At 36.8% G+C, this 16,271-nt stretch overlaps 1 protein-coding gene across 1 annotated transcript in view; it reads right to left on the bottom strand.

Annotated features, from left to right (window-relative positions):
- Positions 1–4,874: 4,874 nt before the first annotated feature.
- arfgef2 (ADP-ribosylation factor guanine nucleotide-exchange factor 2 (brefeldin A-inhibited)) overlaps positions 4,875–16,271 on the bottom strand; it is a 74,665-nt gene continuing 63,268 nt past the window's right edge. Inside the window, exons 25-39 of the mRNA XM_066702668.1 lie at positions 15,454–15,623; positions 14,939–15,090; positions 13,312–13,484; positions 12,909–13,069; positions 11,753–11,883; positions 10,752–10,881; positions 10,145–10,280; positions 9,876–10,014; positions 9,410–9,464; positions 8,716–8,830; positions 7,754–7,893; positions 7,175–7,343; positions 6,701–6,839; positions 6,491–6,608; positions 4,875–5,319 (exon numbers count right to left, since the gene is read on the bottom strand). Of these exons, the coding sequence (XP_066558765.1) occupies positions 5,158–5,319; positions 6,491–6,608; positions 6,701–6,839; positions 7,175–7,343; positions 7,754–7,893; positions 8,716–8,830; positions 9,410–9,464; positions 9,876–10,014; positions 10,145–10,280; positions 10,752–10,881; positions 11,753–11,883; positions 12,909–13,069; positions 13,312–13,484; positions 14,939–15,090; positions 15,454–15,623 (2,090 nt within the window). The 3' untranslated portion in view covers positions 4,875–5,157. The remainder of the gene's footprint in view (positions 5,320–6,490; positions 6,609–6,700; positions 6,840–7,174; positions 7,344–7,753; positions 7,894–8,715; positions 8,831–9,409; positions 9,465–9,875; positions 10,015–10,144; positions 10,281–10,751; positions 10,882–11,752; positions 11,884–12,908; positions 13,070–13,311; positions 13,485–14,938; positions 15,091–15,453; positions 15,624–16,271) is intronic.

The raw sequence follows: 16,271 nt of genomic DNA, 5'->3' as shown, positions 1-16,271 counted from the left end.
CCATATTTTTTGCAATAGGGTCAATACGTTGGTATTTTCCTGTAATTATACTTCCCTAAAACAGTTATAAATCAAATGTAATATGAGTTTTTTCTTTTTTTGTATCAGATATAATTTCTGGCTGTCATAAAAGTAGCATACTATGACATTGCAATAGATCACTGCTGTTTCTCAGACTGTGAAAAGGAATTACTTAATACTACATCTTCTGCACTGGATTATTGTCATGACCCTGCAAATTTCCCATCCATATTTCTTTCACTGTCTGATCACTAACCAGGCTTGTCTTAAAACTGCAAACTCATTATTAAAGTTTCAAATCAGTGTTAAGAAAGTGGATATTTTAAAACAATAAATATAATAACATGACTTATCTATGCAATGGCAATGCAAGTTTAAATTTAGAACTTTATTGATTAATTGACCAATTGCTTGGAAGATTACAACAGGCTTCATTTTGTTATGTATATATACATATATATTATACATTAAACTTTACATAGTTTTTTCTTATATATATATATATATATATATATATATATATATATATATATATATATATATATATATATATATATATTTTTTTTTTTTTTTGATTCTCAAAAATGTAGACATCCACTGTTGCAAGGAATGCTCTTAGAAATTAATTTTAAATGCAATTCATAGTTTACATACTTCATCATTTACAAAACTACATTTTGATTACTAAAGTTTACATACTGATATGCAGATTAATTAAGGGCAGACATTTGCACAAATGTTTTCAAAGAATTATGCAGCATCCCGTTTCACCCCAGCTTTCTGAATACTAACTTGTGTTAAAGCAGAGTCACATTCCATTCCATTCTATTCAATTACCTTTACAGAGTTCTAAACAGTACTTTGCAAACAAATACAGGTTTGCCAAGGAGCATGAGTTGAAGGGACTGTGGGAGTTTTTATTTTCAAGGCCAAAAAAGTATAATTATAATAAATAAACAAATTAAACGCATGTATAGATATGATTTGATTTGAAGTAATGTATCTCGGGGTTTACCGTTAAAACGATGACCAGAACTGTAATCCATGCTTATCTCACACAATATACACATCCTTGACAAACATGGGGCTTCATCCCAATAGATTTGAATACCATTTTATTAAAAACCATTAAACTGTGCAGCTTTTTGCACACACACACACAAAGTTTGTTATATTATGTAATAAAATAATAAACAAATCATTATGTTCTAATAATAAAATTAAATAAAATTAAAGCTCAAATACACTGCCATTCCCATTCTTTTATTAATTCATTGCCAACAACTTTCACCCAAACCCCATTTCTCTGGTTATCAGTTATGCTAACCATAAAACAGATTTTACAGTTTTTGATGTTAAACTCTTTAATCATTTAATCCCTGACATGCAATCATGTCTGAAGAACTGAGAATCCAGAAAAAAAGTTTCTAAAAATGCATTTCTTTATAATACAATTTCAAACTTTAGAGCAAAAAGCAAAGTACAGGGAAGCAGACTCTGCTGTGAACAATACACAGACATTTGTGAAACTCTATTTAATGTCATGCTTTAAGCTGCTACAATAGCTGGAGTTTATATTTATTGATGATGCCGATATGCAGCATTGGGGCCTAAAATGCACCCTGTCCCGATAGGTCTCTTTTGCAGTTGATTTGCTGAAGGAAGTATAACATCACTGTTATAGAGTCTTAGCAGAACTAGAGTTTAAAGCAAAGATTGGAGCGTGCACTTTTTTGTTTTGTTTAGACTGGGAACAGCAGTTTTTAACCGTTCCAAAATGTACTTAACTCTGGGATTTTAATCACTTTTACAGTTGATTAAAACATTCTAGCACAATCACAGTTATGCATTTGGGGACACCATAATGGAAAAAGGACAGAGTTGAGAGGGAGATTTGGTATTTCTGGTACACAAAGAACTTGGCATTCATTCACAGATACCATAATTCTCGTAACTGTCCCATTGCAGAGAAAAACCTCTTACCCTTGATTCAGAAATATGCAGGGCTTCATAACCATACATACAATGGTGGCAGACGTAATAGCTTAATCAGCTAACCACTGGTGATTTGTTTTCTCCTTCTATACACTGACAGGTCACATTTATAATAGTGCCGAGTATGTTACAGGTGGGAGGAACTCGCAATCACACATCACTGACATGCTGGTGCTCAGCAACAACTATTTCAGGAGCCCACTGCACAACTGGAAAGTGAAGTGAGAAATCACTAGCCTGCTAAACTGTAGAGCAATTGATATTATTACTGAACATTTGCCAGGACTAAGGGGTTGTAATAGTTTGTACATTTGTAAACACAAAGATATTCTATGTATTGTGCTCTGCAAAACAAAAACAAACATACATTTACAAATGTATGCAAACTACCTAACCTGAAATCTGAAGTACTGTACATTTCTTGGAAGTGTGTTTTGTGTTTTTTATCTTCTCAGAATGTGAAATCTGACCAATCTTTTCCCCAGTCAAACATTAAAATGGACTACAATATTGCGGATCAGGGATTCTGGTCTATTTTGCAAAGATACAAATGTTATAGTGGTTGAATTCCATAACAAACCAAAACTTCAGGAAGAATTAAATGCTGTACAGTACAATATAGGGAATAGTACATCATACAATAATCCAAACAGCGGTATGAAAACTGCATTATTAGGTGAGGTAAATGTGAAACTTAAGCTGCACCTTAAAGTCTAAAATTAAAACCCAGGAGTACAACTGGTATTATATGCAGTCACTAGTACGGTTTTGTTTGATTAGTCTATTTAGTTTCCCTGTAACAAAAGACATTTGGAATAGAAGTCTTGCTCATTTAACCCCCCCCCCCCCCGCCACACACACACACACACACACACAACACAACACAACACAGACATACATTAAAAAGCCACATGCCTCACCTACATGAAAAAACAAACAAAGGGTTTCTTTACTTATGCCTTTGCAATGTACTTACTATTGTTACACAAATGTGTGAAGACGACTTTTTTTAGGTAAGGATTCCCCAGCAGTTGAATTGCACAATTTAGATCAAGATTTATAAAAATACTAGGAAAAAGCAATTGGACAATATAATAGCACAAACAGCAAGTGTCCATACAAAATTAACTTCTGATGTAGAAGTTGTTTTCATCCAATTAATTTTAAATCCCAATGACAAATCCATTACCCTCCTGAAAAAACAAGAGTAGGTAAGCACCTGCCAAAACGACTGCTTATATTAGAGGGTATGGCTGTGATTTTTCGTTAATTAACCAAAACCAAACCAAAACAAAAACTATATTTCAAAGCAAACTTCTAAAAATGTATTACAAGGCCAAGATGAACATCCCTCCAATGAACTACACAAAGAACAACAAAAACATAACACTAACTTTTTTAATTATGATTTATATTGTGTATGTATATTATATATGTATATAGGAAGCGTTTGCGCACGAAAAAAGTTGTCCACAGCAATGTGTACCACAAAGGAATAACAGCATTGAAAAGTGTCTCCAACCCACATGCTGAAATCCATGTAATAGGTAGTAGAGAGCATTGTGGCAACTTCACTCCTTTAAATCCTTAATAGCGATGATGAGTTCAAATAAAGTGAAAACACAAGCGATACCATTTCAAAACTGCTACCTATTAAGTGGATGTGAGTTGGAGACACTTTTCAATACACACACACACATGACTGCATAACAGAAGAATGGTAAAATTTAACTCCCTTTCCATTGCATTATTTTATCATAAAAATACAACTTTCTAAAAAAGACTTAATCTTTAATTCAGATTCAGTATTATATACACACTCACGGGAAGTGCAAAGAGCCGCTTCCACACAGGATCTCACAATGACAACAGTGTTTGCTTAAAGCCCTTCTGTGCAGGAACGAAGACTAGACAAACTTTCAGCCTCTCGCAGCTTCACAAAAGTTGTTTTTGTTTGTGTACAATTCCCTATTCATATTTGAATACTTGAATAATAATATGTACAGTAGTGAACTGTAGAAATAACCTACACATACTTAGCTTCAATGACATCTCCAACAAATGCATTATGTCAATGTGTGGAAGTCTGTTCTCTCTGTACAATGGCAGAAAACTCTACCATCGGAGGCTTTTTGAAAGAGATAGCAGAATTTCTAAACAAATTCTGAAAACCACATTTAAAAGTATGAAAATGGATAATTGTGTTTTTTATATTAAAAAAAAAAGAGAGAAACAGAGGCTAAATAAAATATCAGGTGTTTATCATTTATCATTATGCTACCAGAGCCCCCCCCCCCGTGGCAGCCACTGAACGCACGATTGCCCAATAAACTTGTATTAAATTCACTTACAATACAACAATACTTGAGGAAATCCAGGCTTACGAAGCCCAATTTAACATGAGTTTTCTTTGGATGGGGATTGTCAGAATGTCTGGTTTCAGGTTTAAAAGACAGTCCAGGAGAATGGATGCTGCAGCCCACTCTGTCACAGGGACAAGATTAGCTTTATTTGGAAATCATGAGGAATCTAATATACAACACATTCATTTTTACAGCAAGACTGGGAGACTCCTCGAACAGCAGCGTTTCAGAGATGAAACCACAGTAAGGAGATACACAAAGGTCTGGGTTACTGCATGGTATGAGTATTGTTTGAAACTATAGGCATTGATTTTAAATAGGTCTCTGCTCACTATGCATTACTTCCAGGCATGAAACAGATGTACAGTATTCATAAAGAGGGCACATAACATTCTCGATATTCTCTTTTTTTTTTTCATATATATATATATATATATATATATATATATATATATATATATATATATATATATATATATATATATATATATCCTAAAAAACAAAAACAAAAAAATAACAAACTATGCTGTCAAATGGGTTGTAACCATGTTAATAAATTATACTTTTCAATTACTTGATGTGAGCATTGGGAGCAGATTAAGCTCAGTCACAACTTTCCTAGGGCTTTGGTGAGGGGAGAAGGTCATGTCTTGGGTCTTCACATAAGGAGCTGTAGGACACCTCACCCCTTTGAACTGAGGCAACTGAGAGACGTGGGCTTCTCCAGTCCACAGCCTTGCATGGGGGCACATTTCTGCCCTGCACACCTCATTGCTGCTTAGGTCCCACTGAGGCGCAGCTGGCCCTCGGTCGCAGAGATCTTGAAGACGGCGCCAATGCGCAGGAAGAAGTGCCTCAAGATGGCTCGCAGCTCTGGAATCAGGTCAAACTGCATGATCTCACACAGATACGGGTAGTAACAGGAAGCATGGTCCTTGAACTAGTGTGTGGAAAAGCAAAAATCAGAAGAAATATAGTTAGGAAATTCTTATGGAATATTGTATTATTTAATACAGGGGTCTCCAACCCTGGTCCTGGAAAGCCCATGCAGCAGGTTTTAAAGGTCACCCTTAAATAAACAATTTATAAAGACTCGGAATCATTTAAATTGAATGAATGAAGTAGTGTTTTAGTCAACTTGGAAATAATTTGGAATAAGCTTTTGAAAATGTGTTGCACGAAGTTTTACATCACAAAATCATGAGTAACACCATGGAGCAATTCCAGCTCTTTAATGTTGCATTTGAAACACAGAGTACTGTGTATGTGATTTAATTTGATCTATCTGAGAGGTTTATGAATTCAACCTTAATTCACAAAAAAGCATAGAGGGATTCAAGGGAGCAATATCTTGTTAAATCCCCATTTATACATAACTCCATTAAAACAAACCCTTATGTTTCAAGACTCATTCAATATAGATATCGGGATTAAACATCACATTTGTAAGTTATACTGCAGTTTGTCATTTTTGGTGTCACTGGGCCCTGCTTTTCATTTAATCCTATACAGATTATTGCATCTAATCGAAGGGAAGCAAGGCCTAAAAAACAGCATCATTAGCTGTAGATTGTGATTTTTAAATTGTCTCCGATTGGTTAAAATGAGTAAATGAATGCGTAAATGCAGTGCGAGCAAATGGCCAGAGGACACCGGGACAGTGACGCCACCGAGGTACTGTGTAGTGGAGCCGAATGGACCAGTGACAGTCTGCACAAATGCACCAAAGTGGCACAAGGCATGCAGGGGAAGCAGGCACAGTAAGAACATAAAGTTTCCAAACAAAAGGAGGCCATTCGACCCATCGTGCTCGTTTGGTGTCCATTAATAACTATGTGATCCAAGGATCCTATCCAGACTATTTTAAAATGTTCACAAGTTTTCAGCTTCAACCACATCGCTGGGGAGTTTGTTCCAGATTGTGACAACTCTCTGTGTGAAGAAGTGTCTCCTGTTTTCCCCCAGTAGAGTTTACTACACACAGAGCTACAACATGCCGAAGATGCTTCCATGTTAGAAGACACAGAGCGCACTCCAAATCAGTGTCAAAATTGAGTACTGATGTGGTAGAGCACTGTGATAAATCTACAATGCAGTACAACCCTGGCTACCTTGTCATCTGTGAGTTTCAGCGTCTTGGTGAGCAGGAGGAGGAGCAGGTTGGTCCAGGCTTCTCGGTGGCTCTCAGACGTCAGAGTAATGAAGTAAGCCAGCGCCTCACTGCACACCCTGAGGGAAAGGAAAATTCAGTGAAACTCTTCTACATGTACATGCCACCTAATGTACCTAATGCTTCTGCTTCTGTAATGTCATCTACTCACTGAAGGAGCCGCGTTTGTATGTCGATCCAGGAATCATTCAGCTTCTCATCCACGTACATTCTAAACAGAATCCGCAGACAGCAGGCCAAGCTGCTCGTCTCCTGCTTCAATAGGTTTGGCTTTGACTTCCCTTTGAATCCTGATAAAACAAAAAGACACCTGAACATAAAACAGTGTTCCATTTCAATAGAGTAGAGTAATCTGTTGGTGGGCTGGTAAGTTTCCAGAAGCAAAATGGGAAGTAAAAAGGACAAAAATATAATATTGATTGAGCTAGAAGATCATGGAACGGCTTGTTGTTCTACGGAGTATATTTGGTGAACAACTGCATATTTTACAACCCTAATTAAATATATTTGTAGAAAAAAAGAAAAGCAACATACAAGTAAAACAAAAACTAAAATAACAACAGGAACTGCACAGGGTTCAAAATGCAATATTTGTCTGAAGAGAGATGGTGTAAGGGATTCAAACCTGCTCTCCAGAGGGCGGTTCTCTGTTCATTGTTAGAGTTGAAGGCCTTGGCGAAACAGTGGGACTCCAGCAGACAGTCCAGCAGCTTGAAGAGATGCTGGGATGACATGTATCTGTACATCCCCTGGTCCTCTGCATCCAAAGGAATATTGGCATCCAAAATATCCCGCTGAAATACACCCACACAGCTGTAACAAATCTCTAATATTATGAGGCTATGGGTGTCAGCAATTATGATGACTAGATTATATTTGGACAAAACTACAGATGAAAGTATAATTCCAAACACCAAGTTCCTCAAGCTATAATGTCCCTACAGAAACAATTATTCACACTGTAGTCCATATGCAAAAAAGGTTTGCCAGTGTGGTTTCAGGTTTAGTGGCAGACGAAGAGGAGAGGGGGAAAAGAAAAAAAAAAAAAAAAAAAAAAGAGATAGTGAATGTTTCTGAATATAGACATTTATCCTTTGACCCTAGTAAACAAAAACTAGATGATTGAAACATGCTTTATGTATAGCCTAAATGTAATTATACTACATGTATCACAGAATCTCAAGACTCAACGTTTGTCTCTTACTTGAGCAGCCGCCATGTTTTCAGCATCCTCTCTCTTGCTTGTGGCCGGGTAAAACACAATGTTGTCGATGGTCTGAATTAGCTCCAGCTGAACCACACATTTGATAAGCAGGCCTGCAAACAACCTCTGGTCCGTAATTTCTAACAAATACAAACCTCAGTTATTTCCAAATCAAACATTTTTCTTTGATTACATTCAGTCATTATCAAATGGAAATTGTATGCAAAATATCAAGATTGTTTGAAACCAATCAAAATCAAATTATTAAAATGAGAGTTAATGAATGCATATTTACACACACACATGCACACACACACTTTCATATAAATATAACCGTTTAACTATACGATTGATTAAATAATTTTGCATACTTGCACTAAAAATGTATTTCAGTCCAGAACTGGCTGAACTTCTGCATGAACTTTGCAAGGTACAGTGTATTCTTCCTGGTTATTCATCCTCCACCTACTCTTTTGATGTGCATGTTTAGTTTTTAAAGTTGGAGTTTACAGGGAATTTTTATTAACTTGTGAAATTATTAATTTGTTGTCACATGATAGCCATGCATTCCGTGATGCCAGTGTCTCGAGTGTTGTTCTCGCTCATGTAAACCACCCTATCTGGAATTTTCCTGCAAAAACAGCACGAGAGCTGTACGCAGAGCTAGTTTGCATATTATCTCACTCTTTTCCGCTTAATTTGCATGATGACGGGTAAACAGTAGCTCGTCCGAGTACAATAAACCAAAACCATGTAACACCCGAGAGTCAGAGTGGCATCTCATCTGTGACTCGAGCACACTGACTCGACAAATGGTAAAACACACGTGTAAATTCTGACAAAAACTAAATCTCATTTGTTGTAGATTAATCATCATGACATTCAAAAATGCAGTTAGAACACAGATTATCACTTTGTTCACTACTGCAACCATCCTGGAAAGGAAACCATTGAAAGCTTACTTGCATAGGATTTTCCTTTCCAGGTTTCATCGCTGGCATTGGAGATCTGACTTTGACCTCTTTCAGAAAGATTTCTTTCATAGCTGCTCTGAGACTGAGAGTCCATTTCCACATCCTGTAAAATATCATCTACATAAACCACTTAAAGAAGTAAACATACATTTGTTTTTTTTTATGTACAATGTTGGCAAATTATATCCTTAAATCATACATGTCATACTTAAGCCTATGGCAAATTAATGGAGGAGGAATGACAGATAGATAGATAGATGGACAGATAATACAAACAAAAACAACTGAGGCTTGAGAAGTCCACAATCCTAGTCATTGAGAGCATGCAATGTCTTCAGGTTCTCTTAACTACCTAATTCACTTTTCCCAGTTCTTAATTCATGTTGATTCATACTGCAGGAGATCCATAGCACTATGAATCAAAATTAGGCATGGTAAAATACAGAACATTAACATTTTATTCTTAAAAGTAAATGTAAACAATGTGTGTATTTGCTTTACAGTCTACAATACACATAACAAAACAACATTCTCGTTAACATTATAAGAATACAACTGGCATGTCATATACACAGACAGTACTGGTATTAAGACTGTCTGTATAAGCCAATGCTCTTGCTAGACAACTAGGATGTAAGACAGATATGAGAAGGCAGTCAGAGCTTCAAGCTGCAGTGCTCACCACATGCTTATCTCCAACATCCTCCTCTTGGCTGGCTGGCCTCCATGTTAACAAGCTGGGAAAGGATCAGATTCAACATTAAAAAAAAAAATAAAAAAAATGTTGATCTCAGAATATATTTGTAAGGTCTGACACATATTAAATATTTAAAATCAGTGTTCCTTAAGGGAAAAAAAAACATTTAGTTGGATTATTTTAAAGTTTTGTATTAAGTAAAATGTATTATGAAATTTACACAAATATAATCTGATATGAATGTATGTTTTACTGTGGCATATCATAACACATTCATCATAAATATCAACTGATATTTGAAAATATTACATATGAACACAATAAGCTTGAAACACAAATATAAAGCCACAGATGAACCTGGGATCAATTTCTTAATACACCCATTAGCAACCACATATTCAATTAGACTGGAATAGCACACTCAAATCATCAGAAGGCTGTGTTTACTCACCCATGGGGACTGGTGCTTTGGAAGATCTCCAACATACAGTGGCAGGTCTGTTCCCAAACTTCAGGGCTGAACTTCTCTCCGTTCAGAATGACCAGGTTCTCCAGGCAGTTCGTACCTGATCGGGCCAGCTGCTCGTTATCTGCCAATAAAGTCCCTTAGGTTTAAGATGTATTATTTTATTTTAAAACTAATTATTTTTAAAATGTCCAGGCATTAGGATTGCAGTGGAATTCCTCAATTTATTAAAACACTATGAAAAGTGAACTGACCTTGTTTGACACACCATTCTAACTGTGCAAAAATATCTTGGAGCAGGACATCACTTAGAGGTTCATAGAACTGAGTGAACACATCACAGATGGCATAAAGGGCATGATTGCATGTTGTAGTCATCCATTCAGTTTTCTGAAAAGTAGCAATTTAAAATGTAGATCAAAACGCATTAACAAATGTGTTTCAAATAATACACTAAAGGATATGATCAGCTCCTTTAAATAAAACTGTGGATGTATGCTGTACCTAATATAGAAAAGGAAAAAGTAATTTTCATCTCATTCATTTTAATCAAGTTAGATAAAATATGTATTCATTAATTCTCATCAGCAACACCAGATAATTATCATGGACATTTTCTGGTCAAACCTGTTGAAAAACACTTTTTAAAATATTTATTTTCATTGTTTATATGAGTTGCACAAAGGAAACTGCAGTTCTTGAAAGTAAAATCGGTGGACATATTTTTGAAGAACGTACAAATCCGTTTTGATGCAAATATTTGAAAACCTTTTAATTCCCTGAAAAATAAAAACAACTGTGGAATGTAAAGCTTTTTTTATGTTTATCACCACATGTGTTTTGCAGAAAATAAAGACACACCTCAGTTTGCTGCTCAGGCAGTTTCATGTTGTCAAAAATCCTAAAGACAATCCGGAACAGATCGTGCCACCAGTGTTTCTCAAAGGTGTGTCCGTAGCTCTTCATAATCTCAAACATCACAGTGAGGCCCCTGTGGAAAAACCAAACAAGATTCTTGGCATTTTCTGTTTGTACATTTATTTTTTGAACAACAAAGTTATAAGTGTTTGATTCAGTCAGATTTCACGTGTTAAAAATGACACTGACCAATGGAAAACAGTAGGGATACATGTGGATTGATGGAAAAGCTTATCACCTGCTTGTCTAACCATGAAGAATGAAGTTTACAACAAAGCAAATAATTAGACAGAAAATATATGGCAAGCTATCACAGAGGAGTAGAACACTACTGATGTAGCTAGAATGCTCCTAGAAAGTGAGAAAGCACAGATAAACAACAAACACGACTTGATTTGCACCTTCAAATAAACAGTTAAATGTTGAACCGTGCATTCTGCTTTTGTTTCTTTTAGGTGTCCTTTGTTAGTGATTCATTTTGTTTTGTTTTTTGTTTTTTAAATCAGTGCAAACTCAAAACGATGGGTGACAGCCTCAGTAGCACTGTACCATGGCTGTGGGTGGATCTCCATTAGGTGCATGTTTTTCAAACCTCGTATTGTTTTTTTTATTGCTTGTTCTACTTGATTGGCAAATCTGCTTGTTGTCTCTAGCACTTCGTGCATGGAAGCCTAATAATAATAATAATAATAAAAATCCTAACAGAAACAATAGGTTTCCAGCACTTCGTGCATGGAAGCCTAATAATAATAATAATCATCATCATCTCATATCACCTTTTAAACAATATAGTTACATATACACAAGATCAAAGGAACTGAATAATTTAAAACAAAGCTAGTACAAAGGCAGAAATGGATAAATTAATATTTGAAACTGTTTTGTATGCATAACAACTATGTGCATATTGAATGATTTCAGTTTCAGTTAGTTGTGGCTCTTACCGTGTTCGGACATCTAGCTTGCAACGGTTTATAATACAGGACAGCTCAAAAAGAATAGGGAACCATCCTCGAACCCAGACCCGGTCTCCAGGAGCTACATTCATATCATCACTGGTGTACTCACGCAAGGCCTTGAGAGGGGGAGCAATACAGCAATACAACGTTACACATTTAACTAATACGGCTAATTAAATGAAGACACTGTTAGTCAAATGCTGCAGATCCTTTGTCCTACAGGATCTCTCAATATCCTTAACATTTCAATTGTTAAAAACCTGGTCAACAGATCCAGTAATGAATGTAGTTAATAAGCAGAGCACAGATGAAATGAACACCAGAAACCTCTGTGGTGCTTTGGTGCATTATTGTTAGTCTAAAGGCTGCTAAGAGAATTCTGTTAATTATATGAACATATGAATAGAGGACAATTAAGGAATCCCCTTTGAATCTGTACAAGTCTGCTCAAATTCACTTGACTGTTTAACCAGAAACCCACGTTTATATATAATTAACATTAAATAAACTTTTACATTATGCTGTGTGTAACACTAACCTAAGCTCTCTGGTCAGAAATTGTACTTCTGACCTAAGTAAATCTGCAGCTCTATATTTTAATCATTCTTTATTTCTTTACGAGTACCTTATTAAACCAGTGATTTTTGATCTAACCTGATAATAATGATTTTGCTTAGCTATACATGACAGATAAAGGTTTGTTGTAATTCTCATTCACTTCAAGCATATTTAAATGCCAGGCAGAGCAGTTGTCTTCCAGTGGAAGATTCATACCATGTTGTGATCTGGTTGAAATTGGTGGAAAGACTGGGATAATACTAATTCCTTCTAGTTTGTGTGGTGTACGGCAGTGAGATGAGATGGCAGATTATAAGGCTATATACATAAGGTTGCCCACCAGAATATTTTAAAATCAATCAGTGACAATATAACAACAAATTTGATTGAAAAAGATGCATATTAAATATGATGAGAAAAAAGAAGCACCTAAAACTTTTGAAAGGAAAAAATAAAAATAAATAAAAGCAACACAGCATTAGAAAAAGTCATTTTTACATTGTAACTTACTTCTAATAAAAAAATAATTGTGCTATAGGGAGGAAAGAAAGATTGATGGTGTACACCTTTAAACGCCCCTCACCTGAGGCCTTTCCGAGACATATTTTGCACAGTGCCGGATGAGTCGTATTGCTTCCATACTGGTGTCAGGGAAGGCTGCATTACAGACGAACTCAGACAGGCATTTGACCGCATCCTGGAATGAGTCTATAGCTGCTCCGAAATGTCTCTGAAAAGTGCTTACTGGGGGAGAGAAGGGAGGCAAGAGTGAGGAAGAGAACCGCCTTTGAGATGCAAGCTTGGCAGTAAAGAACTGAATTTTATTTTGTGCTACATTATTTGAAGCTTGGAAGATTAAACATAGTAATACATTTATCCCAAGGTCAGACTACAAACATCTTTTTCATGCTGTATATTAGGGTTTTTATTTGTCTCTTGTTCACCATGCTATCTCAGGCAGAGCAGCCAGGGTGAGGTATAATTACCAACAATGTGTCCCGTGGTCTGGAAAGCCAGCTCCACGATGGTCTCGTCATGGTCAGAGGCAGCCTGGTGGAAGACGGAAAATATGTTTTTCCAGCCGGAGCGGATGTTTGCAGCCTGAGAGTTGACCATTTGAGCAATGCAGCGGATCACCATATCTCGGATGGTAGGAGATCTGAAACACACCATCATCAATTTCAGAAAACAATATGGAAAATGCAAAGAAAGGGCCGTTGAACTATACATGTAATTGAATCCAATGTGATTTAAATGCTGTGTTTATGTGTAGCTTAGACACAAATAAGAGTTAGGTTTTGTTTTGGAGTTTTGTATGTCATTTTGTTTAGGAGCACTCGGGTCTGTGAATAAATCAACATCTTTTGCACTGTAACCCTGTCTTGTGTTTCCTGAGCCCCACAATGCTGGACATACCCCCCCATAACTGCCATAATACATACACCGATCAGCCATAACATTATGACCACTGACTGGTGAAGTGAATAACACTGATAATCTCGTTATCATAGCACCTGTCAGTGGGTGGGATATATTAGGCAGCAAGTGAACATTTTGTCCTCAAAGTTGATGCGTTAGAAACAGGAAAAATGGGCAAGCGTAAGGATCTGAGCGACTTTGACAAGGGCCAAATTGTGATGGCTAGACGACTGGGTCAGAGCATCTTCAAAACTGCAGCTCTTGTGGGGTGTTCCCGGTCTGCAGTGGTCAGTACCTATCAAAAGTGGTGCAAGGAAGGAAAAGCAGTGAACCGGCGATAGGGTCATGGGCGGCCAAGGCTCATTGATGCACGTGGGGAGCGAAGGCTGGCCCGTGTGGTCCGATCCAACAGACGAGCTACTGTAGTTCAAATTGCTGAAAAAGTTAATGCTGGTTCTGATAGAAAGGTGTCAGAACACACAGTGCATCGCAGTTTATTGCGTATGGGTCTGAGTAGCCGCAGACCAGTCAGGGTGCCCATGCTGACCCCTGTCCACTGCCAAAAGCACCTACAATGGGCACGTGAGCATCAGAACTGGACCATGGAGCAATGGAGGAAGGTGGCCTGGTCTGATGAATCACGAGTTCAAGGTGTTGACTTGGCCTCCAAATTCCACAGATCTCAATCCAATCGAGCATCTGTGGGGAGTCCATGCCTTGACGGGTCAGGGCTGTTTTGGGATCTATACAATATTAGGCAGGTGGTCATAATGTTATGGCTGATCAGTGTACATCTAAGGCATTGTGTACTTATTTTTCTCACACATTATTAAAAGGTCTAATTGCTCACTCTTTCTGAAATAAGTGTTTTTCATTAGGTTTAAAAATACACATCCATTTCCTCCTTTAGGTCAAGTCAATTTCTAGGCAAAACAGTAACATTAGTCTATATACAAAAATGGTTTGTCAGTGTGGTTATTCCATAGATTTATTTTGCATGGTGTAAGCTCATAGAATACATCGAGGGTATCATTGACAACGCAGACACTGTGTTGAGATAACAAATAATTTGTGTTTAACATAAAAAAACATATACCATATGTGAATATAAAGCACTCTTATTTCAGAAAGAGTGAGCAATTAGACCCTTAAGGCAGCAGGCTACACAAGTGCGCACACTCAGTCACCCCTCACCTGTTTTTCTTCATGATGTGCTCAAACGGCCGCAGGAAGTCCTTCTGGAAGCGGAAGTTTGCCAGCTCTCCTTTCTCCAAGAACTTCATGGACAGCTGCCTCAGAGAGTCTACTGCGAAAATTGCTACGTCCTCATTAGGGTTGCACCCCACCTGGAGAAAGAACCAGAAAGATCACTGAAAATTGGTCAGAGAAATATAAATCATGAAATACCATATTTCAAATGGGATCATTTTGTAAGCCCATTTGGCAGAACATTATCAATTTTTTAATAAGAGTAAGAGATGCATTTTATGTAGAGCCTATCATTAAAATAAATCACAAAGCATTTAACTGAAAAAATGTTGGTGAGCATCAATTATAGTTTAATATCTGGACCTGATTTACAGCTCTGCTGTTTAACATTAAAATCTTGAACACATAAGGAAGACCATACAGACACATTTAAAAAGAACAACGTAGTACGTTATAATTGAGATTTTCACAATTTAAACCAACAGTTCAACATCTCTAACCTTATTGAAGTGATCCCCAATGACCTGCCAGATCCTTGACCACTGCAGTCGGATGCGGTTCATGTTGTAATAGGAGATCTCTACAATCTTCTGCAGGCTGAACATCCGAGGATGGTGAGGGGAGGCCAGCTCATCCATCGACACCGCACACAGCCAACGCACAAAATCAACTGCAATGGACACAAGTCTCAATCACCTGTACACACAAGGTTCTGTATATGTATAAGGCTTTATCAATTGGAAAAGCAAGTGTGCTTTTTGAGGATGGCTATAACTTTACCCTCTGGATATCCCAAGCTATAAATCCCAAAATATGAAGTCAGATATCTGTCTCTTTCTTGTATAGCGCATTAAAGTATTGCAAGTCAAATACTCTGAGCATTGTGAGTCTTTAGTTCAATAAACAAAAACACATGGTTCCACATGAAGTGTGGAATTGAGTGTGTGATTGACTAAGTAAGACTAGTCTAGGGAAAGACCTTTTTATGCAACCAATTTAATTGAGTATCTGCGTACCTTACATCTTGACAGCACTTAGCTTTACTTTCCAGGATGTATGTCCGCCCTTACTGTACTTAACTGTATAAATTGGAAGTTGTAAAATGTATTATTTTGAATTGCTATGTTTAATGTAAATTTGAATTTGTAATGTTTGATGCCTTGTACTTAACTGTATTTTTGCACTTTGTTTTGCACTTATGTTGTAAGTCGCCCTGGATAAGGGCATCTGCCAAGAAATAAAAATGATAATAATAATAATAATAATAATAATAATAATAATCTATCGTTATTATGACTTAGTTTATGTTTATGGAACC

The sequence above is a fragment of the Amia ocellicauda genome, chromosome 4 (genome assembly GCF_036373705.1).
Source record: "Amia ocellicauda isolate fAmiCal2 chromosome 4, fAmiCal2.hap1, whole genome shotgun sequence".
NCBI classification, from domain to species: Eukaryota; Metazoa; Chordata; class Actinopteri; order Amiiformes; family Amiidae; genus Amia; species Amia ocellicauda.
Note: the sequence above shows the minus strand (reverse complement) of the source record. Positions and strands in the feature narration are given on the sequence as shown.